Here is a 7,506-nt window from a genome sequence, read left to right as displayed (position 1 = left end):
GGAACTAGATGGTCTTTAAGGTCCCTTCCAACCCAAACCATTCTGTGATTCTATGATTCAATAAGTAAAACTGCAGACACATAAATGGTGTAACTCTGGGGAGTTACATCTCATGTAACTGTCCATCACCAGTCGGATGTGCTAGAAATGTTTGATGAATTAATTGTAAATGTAGCTCTGGCGTCTCATTTTCTATTATAAACTCCAGACATATGATTCATTGACTTTGTCAGGAGAACAGGCCCTGTTTATACATGCACTGCACAGCAAGTGACAAATAAGCAATAGGCAAAAAGCAGTGGTCAAGAGTCATTATTTGTAATAAACCAACAGTCATTTAATCAATCCCTGTTTGAATGCAGAACTTCTCCTACCTCTCTCTGCAGATTGATGTCTGCTCCTTGTAACACCAGTTCCCGTACACAATCTATGTGGCCGTAGTAAGATGCTACCATCAGAGCTGTTGTGCCAAGCTGGAAGTGAGGAAAAACCAGTCAGTACCTTCAACAGACATCTTCAGCACCGAATCAGGCTGTCTGGAAGAGACAGCACTTCTGAAAAGCTGAAGGAAGCTTATCATCATGGGAAAACTTGCTACCGTTTCAACTACTGTCGAGAATACTCTGAAAATGAGCAATTAGCAGGTGTTAAAGCAAAAACGTTACAGACTTGCTTGCAGTGCTAAGGCCTGACCAACTGACAAATATGTATGCAATGACTTCACCTTATTGTCCTGAGATAAGTGCAATGAAAGTAACAAGAATATTTTTGGTTTATACACAGCATTTTTATCAAAGAATCCTAAAGATCTTTGCATCATTTCCTGAAGAATAACCTCAGGCACAGGAGCTTAGTGACTTAGCTGAGTCACTTAATTCTGAGTCATAGTCAGGAGTAAGGTCTGGGTGATTTGAATACTAATTTCCTATGCAAACGATGAGAGCAAACTCACTCCGTGACTCTTCACATTATATAAAGATCTTCCCATACCAGAACTATGCCTTCATGTTCTGTCAGTACACCACAAGGTCACTGCTCCAGTGAACCAAGTAAGATTTAGGTTACGTGTATATGGTGTACGGACAATACACGGGGACCACATGCATGAGGATGAAATTCAGCCTTCTAAAACATTCACACACCCCAGTTTAATTTAAAGAAGGAATGTGTAACCTTACGAAAAATAAGCACGCAGCCTTAATTGTAGGAGAATATTTTAGTCTAGAAAAGGTGTATGCCAGATATAATTAATATCAAGATATTTTGAAGTGCACTATAAAAATTCTTGACCAAAGTTAGCCTTCTTTTGCGAAAAAATGAGCAGTAGTGGACTTTAGTTCTTTACATTGATCTCTGTCTTGTTTGCTTCATGCCCCCACCTGGACATCCTTCCCTCCCTGTCAGAATGACAGCCATAGCATCAGCTCCAGAAGTACTGCAGGACAAATACTTGCCTACAGAGCAAAAGTGAAATGAAAATGCAAAGACAAGTTAAAGTCAATGGGCTGAAAATCCCTTGCATTTTGAAAGTGTTCAAAGTGTGAGAAGCTGTGGCAGGTTCATGTTTCAGGCTGGAAGTGGCACTAATCCTGTACAGCACAGGCACGACTCTCAGTAAATCAGTCCCAGCACCAGACAAAAGAAACCTGGGAACTTCTCAATCTCAGTTTTCCCCTGCTCTCTGCAGTAGCTTAGTACAAACAAGTGTCTCTCCAGATGTTGTAGGCAGAATAGCAAGACTGTGTTTTCAACTCATTTCCAATCCCAAAACTAATTTCAACTCATGCCAATTACAGTAAGGAAATCCCCATGAAATCTTTCTGCCATGTGTCTGGGCTCTTCTTTGCTTGGAAATCATACCATGCCTTCATGTTGGTGCCAAGCCTGGGAGATACTGGGGTTGGGGTGAGGAAGGAGTTAGGAGGCCAGCAGATCTTCTTGACAGCACTGCTGGGTGTAGGACACTGAATGCCAGACGGAGCGGGAACGGCTGCACACCAAATGCAGACTTCTACATCGCCTACATGGAAACTGTGATTCAGGGGTATTTTAAAAACACTAATTATGAGGAGCTGTGCTAGCTGACAGAATCATTGCTACCTGGGCTCGTCTGAGTCGACTCCTCACCATGATCTATTACTGCAACGACATTTTCTTGCAAAGAGAAGCCTGAGGTGCTAGGATCTGTGTTTTAAGTGTCAGCGCCACAAATAACTGTGTAAGACACATTTTTGAGTGCTGGCAAATTCCTAACCCCTTGTCACTGATGTAAATCATCATGCTATTTCATCTGGAGTTTCAAACTTGCTTCTTGACAAGAGAAGGCTTTAAATCACCCCCAAGTGCCACAAGACTCTCAAATGTCTCGTGTTAGGTCCCTGCCGCAGCAGGCTATGGGGAGCAATGTAAAATCGGTGCCGTGGGTGTAGGTGCGTTGTGTGCCTACGCTGTCTTTGCAGTCCACGTCTACTCGCCCACTGTTCAGCAGCAGCTGGAGGAGAGCCAGGTTTCCTTTTCTTGCAGCCCAAAACGCAGCATTGGCGAGGGGTGTGTCTTTCTGGTGAAAAATAAACAAAAACAAACAAACCAGAAATAAAATACTCTGGAAGATACATTGGACAAAAACACGTGCAAGTTTTGCATTCAAGCCAGGCAAGTTTCAGCTTATTGTGCTGTTCTTTTAAAACCAGGGCCTGGAAGGAAATCTAATTTAATTTCTTCGTGCAATTAAAAAGATCAGTCTCCCTGTGCTACCTCATGCTGTTTCAGGACTTTCCTGTGTCGATGGCAGCCTATGTCTTTTAGCTTGCTCTGCAATGAGAGATGACGGTGCTAGTCCAGATCCGCAGGGAAACGTCACAGAAACCAACGTGCTAACTGGTACCTGTATTGTCTGCTTCTGTGATGGGCACAGTTAGAGAGACTGAATCATCCTGCTGACGCGTCCTGCTGCAGGACACCCTCCTGGGTTTCAGGTTAGCTCTCTGCCATCTCATTTGCTGCATATAAAGTCCCAAGACAGGAAAAGTATTGCTCATGCACCTCCCATACTGTCTGGTTTGCCTACTCCCTGGAACTAACACACTGTAGCTGTGGACACATGAGATATCTCCTGGGTGATGCTAGAAAAAAAAGGCTAAGATCTTACTGTTTATCGACTTACGGGTTTGTTTACTAGGTATGCAAGGCAATAGGTGAGGCAAAATTAGGAGACTGAAATCTAGATAACACAGACCATTGTTAAACAAATTGGTAGTAATATAATAGTCTTTTGAGGCTTTCTTAGTCCTAGAAACACCACCACGTGTGACTTCTCGTGGGTAGCAACAGCTTATCACTTTCCGGCATAGGAAGAGAACAGCAGAAAAAGACACAGACTTTGTTTCTCACCTCCTTGTCTGATCCACGCAGGCAGCTGCTGAAATGCTGCCCTGACAGGTAAGCACTGTGCCAGGTGATGTGCGGAGGGGAAACAACGTTGTGATGGCAACGGTACGTATCCTAGAGCAGGTTCATGCTTGTTGATTATTTAATGAGGCACAAACCCACCAGCAGTTCAGTAAAGCATCGTTCCACTGGTAGTCATCTTAAAGCAAAACTGTCAAAATTACCCAGGGACCTTGCTCTCCAGTGAATCCTACCTTCAGGATAACCCGAAGAGAGTGCAGAGTGGATATAGAAGTCAATCATTCTGCTTCAGAAAATGTAATACACACTCCCCCTTGTCTAAATGTCAATGTGCATGTGTAGAGAATCAGGACTGAATCGTTTTATCGCCGATATTTCAAGTGCAGTTTAAATTGCTTCCTTCACCGACATGTAATAAACCTCACGGAAACCGGCAGACACAAGACCAATCCTGTGTGAATCTCTCCCAGATTCGTCGCACTGAGCACTTTCCATGGGTTGCATTTTTAATATTCATTGTTTGGAAAACTGTTTAAGATGAGAGAAGTTTCAACCATTCAATAAATTGTAAGACACTTCCTATGAATTGATAGCAATATTTCAGCACACGCAGGGCCAGGAGTCTGAAAAATTTAGCAAGCACAATAGGCAAAATTCAGATCTTCCCTTTACAGCTAATATATTTTCCTGTGTGAATCTGTAGATAATGTTGGTCAAAGTAGAGCTAGCAGTTTAAACCCTTCTTGCTGGCAATACAGTAGCGTTTTCCAATCTTTAACCTTACGACCACTAACATTTTATGTAAAAGCAAGCAGTTGACCCCAACACACAATGTCTCATATTGCCCTTTTTCCTCTGATTTATTAGGGAGATATTTATTTATAGAGCTGGTAGTTAGGAATATTGTCTTCATTATTATGATATTCAGTGGAAAGCTACTGCAAAAAAAAAAAAAAATTTAAACCTTACCGAATGGGAAATGAAATTTCTTATCTTTTATTGTCTCACTCTATCCCTTAAGAAAGCTTTGAGGTATGTCAATATATCCATACAGGGAAATATTTATTTCATCCAGACCAGTTTTCACTATGAGGGCACAGTAGCAACGTGATTACATTTTATTATGCCTACCATACAGCAACGCCTTTGTTGATCAGTTAGGCAGGAACTGGAGCCAATACTCAGGAATTCTTTACCTGCTTTCATCAGTTTACGTGAGGAGAGAAGCAAGTTGCCGGTGCTGCCCTAGTCTGGAAGTAGAAGTCCAAAGTCTTTGGCCTTATGAGTCATAAATTCCTACCACTTTTTTTCCCCTGTAATACCTACAGTGGCTCTCCAGCAAAGTTGTCCTCATACTTTGGATCAGACCCAAGGACTGGAAGAGTTCTCCAGTGCATCAAGGACACGAAATCAGGTTCTTCCCGGTGGTGCTTTTGACCCGATTTGGAATGATTGCAATCAGTACTTGTACTTTCCCCCATGCCCCTGGGTTGCTGGGGATTCCTGGTACAATAGTAGCGTATACGGCACACGCAGACTTATCAACCATGTGGTGATTAGATAAAAAAAGCAAACACAAATATGAGTTATTTTTCCTGCTACAATGAATGTAATGTGCAAAATCATTCACATGATCTAGGCACCTTACAAGGACAGCCTCGAGGAGTTCCATATGGCAATTCCTCTTCTCCTTTCAAACGAAGGATTTATACCCCTGTACTCTTCATTTTCAGGCAAAATGTAAGACATTGCTTTCAGATTAAAAATCTGATTAATTGAGTGATTTTTGAGCAATGAATGAGTTTTAAACTGCAGGATGTGGCATGAGCCTTGACTGTTCTTGTTCAGTTATGAATTCAATCCTGTCTCATCACACACTTCTCAGGTAGAGGTAATGTTGCATTTCAAGACATCAACTGGACACAATTTTCATTTAATTCTTATTATAAAGCTAGTCTGCTCCTACAGCCTCCGTAAAGTAAACAACTGATCCTCACCACTGACAGTCTGGCAACAGAACGTAATAAATGCTTGAAAAAGTGATTAGCTAATAGCTTCGGTAAAAATGACATGTTTCATTATGTCGTGTGCTCCAGCATCAGCAACTTTCAGGGTACAATCTTGTCCACTTCCTCAAGATCTTTAAAGCTTTATTTCAAACTCTGGCCATGCTATTTGTTTCCATTGTTTATATGCTTTTATGAGAGCCCAAAGATGAAAAGCTGGCATTGTATTCATGATGTACTGACATCAAGAAAAATACTTAATAAAAAATGGAAAATACATGTTATAAATCTGACAAGACCATCTCTATGCAGGAATACAGAAAAAATAAAATGTGATAATGTATCTGTACGTTGCATCGTAGGAATATTGAGGGGAAAAGTATTTAGATGCTGTGACCAGCAGCTCCGGCTCCCTGCCCCACCTCTGACTTGCTGTTGGCAGAGAAGAGGCAGGTCACAGTGAGGTAAGAGCTGAGAAGGAAGAGTGCAATTCTTAAATGGTGATCTTGAAAATGAAAGAAAAGAGGCAATAGGCAAAGAGAAAGGAAAGAGAGGAGAAAGAGAACACTAGCCCAGTGGCTTGTTCCTTGTACTGTCAAACTACAAGAAAATTCCCTTTCTGTTCTGTTTCCAAACCAATCCTAATGGAAAGGAGGAATTGAATAAAAAAGTTTTAAGAAGAACTGGAAATTGGGACCAAGAATGATACAATGGAAAATGTTAGTGGGACTTAGGAGGAAAGAGAGGGGACTTTATGAGATAGCAATACACCCTACATGAAGGATCCTGATAAAAAAGAAAGGTCACTCAAGATAAAAATGTAAGTTTAGACCAGTAAAAGCTGGTAGAAGAAGAGAGGATATTCACGTGTACAGACAGTAAGAAAGAAAGATAAATGCCACCTCATGGTTAAGTGGGATAGTAGGATGGAAAACATGAATAGACAGTGGCAAACAGAAACTGTAGGAATCCAAGGTAAGTATACAGTCTTCTGAGAGAAAGAGAAAATGCCAAGCAAAAAGACACAGGAAAGACAGAGAAAGCAGAGGGAGTTGGAGGCTGCAATTCTCCAGGGGTGAGGGAGCAGGCAGTGAGCTACCTTGAACGGGAGTACTTGTGGGAATGGAAAGAGAGAAACAAGGCATAGAAGAGGATCCAATAGGGACAGAACAGAAAAGAAGCCCTGATGGACAAGATAAAAAACCAGTTAGGAGGCTGAAAAAGGAGAAGGTGGCAAGAAGAAGGGGCTGGCATCCCTATGAACATGGGGGTAGTATCCTTTTGGGTGGATGCTTGTGGGAAATAAACTCACAGAGACAGAATAGAGAGACAGAAGAGACTAAGGCTAAGGAAAAAAAAAAAACAAAACCCCAAACCAAACAGGTATGAGATCAATGGAGGGCCAAAAAAGGGGATGACCACAGAGATTTCACCACCCAGCGTGAGGCTGAGCAGAGGTGCCCTGCTCCCTGCCAGAGCAGGGCTTTAACTGCAGATGGACACCACCTGCTCCACCGCCACCCAACCAACATGGTGCCACCGTGCTCCAGCACTCCCAGCGAGGAGACACGCTGACAGCAGCGGGATGCAAGCACAGGGAATAACCCATCAACCACAGCAACGCAACACAGCAAACACGGCAAAGGACTGGCACAGAGCTGGTGATCGATAAGAGGAGGGCCAGCGCAGCATCCAGAAAGTGCGTAACGGAGAAGACGTACATCTCGCGTAAATACTATCCATTAGCATCCGAAGCAAACTGCTGCTTACTTCCCTCTTTGCCGATCGGTTTTATTAATCCTGTCCTCAGATCAAACAACTTAACTTTAGGCGACCTTTTGAAAATTACTGGTCTTGCGTGGTTTTGGATGGAAGAAGCACAAAAAACAACAGGAATCACAGGCAGAAAAGGGAACGAACCAGTTTCAGGGGCCACCACCCTGAAACGAAGAGCTGCCTCCTAACTGTTACACAACCAGCGCGGGCAGAGATGATGGGGAAAGTGCAGAGGCGGCTCCCGACCGCACCAAAACCCGCAGCGCTGAGCGCGGACACCCCCAAGCCGGGGTAAGCGCATCCTTCCGGGGGTGTC

General features: G+C 42.9%; 1 protein-coding gene across 1 annotated transcript in view; it reads right to left on the bottom strand.

Moving 5' to 3' along the window:
* The window catches only part of ANKRD29 (ankyrin repeat domain 29), a 30,280-nt gene that overhangs the window by 22,489 nt on the left and 285 nt on the right, over positions 1-7,506 (bottom strand). The window contains exons 2-3 of the mRNA XM_010147412.1: positions 2,447-2,557; positions 375-473 (exon numbers count right to left, since the gene is read on the bottom strand). Of these exons, the coding sequence (XP_010145714.1) occupies positions 375-473; positions 2,447-2,557 (210 nt within the window). The remainder of the gene's footprint in view (positions 1-374; positions 474-2,446; positions 2,558-7,506) is intronic.

The sequence above is a fragment of the Eurypyga helias genome, unplaced genomic scaffold (genome assembly GCF_000690775.1).
Source record: "Eurypyga helias isolate BGI_N326 unplaced genomic scaffold, ASM69077v1 scaffold31822, whole genome shotgun sequence".
In the NCBI taxonomy this organism is placed as follows: domain Eukaryota; kingdom Metazoa; phylum Chordata; class Aves; order Eurypygiformes; family Eurypygidae; genus Eurypyga; species Eurypyga helias.
This window is presented reverse-complemented; position numbering and strand designations above follow the sequence as displayed.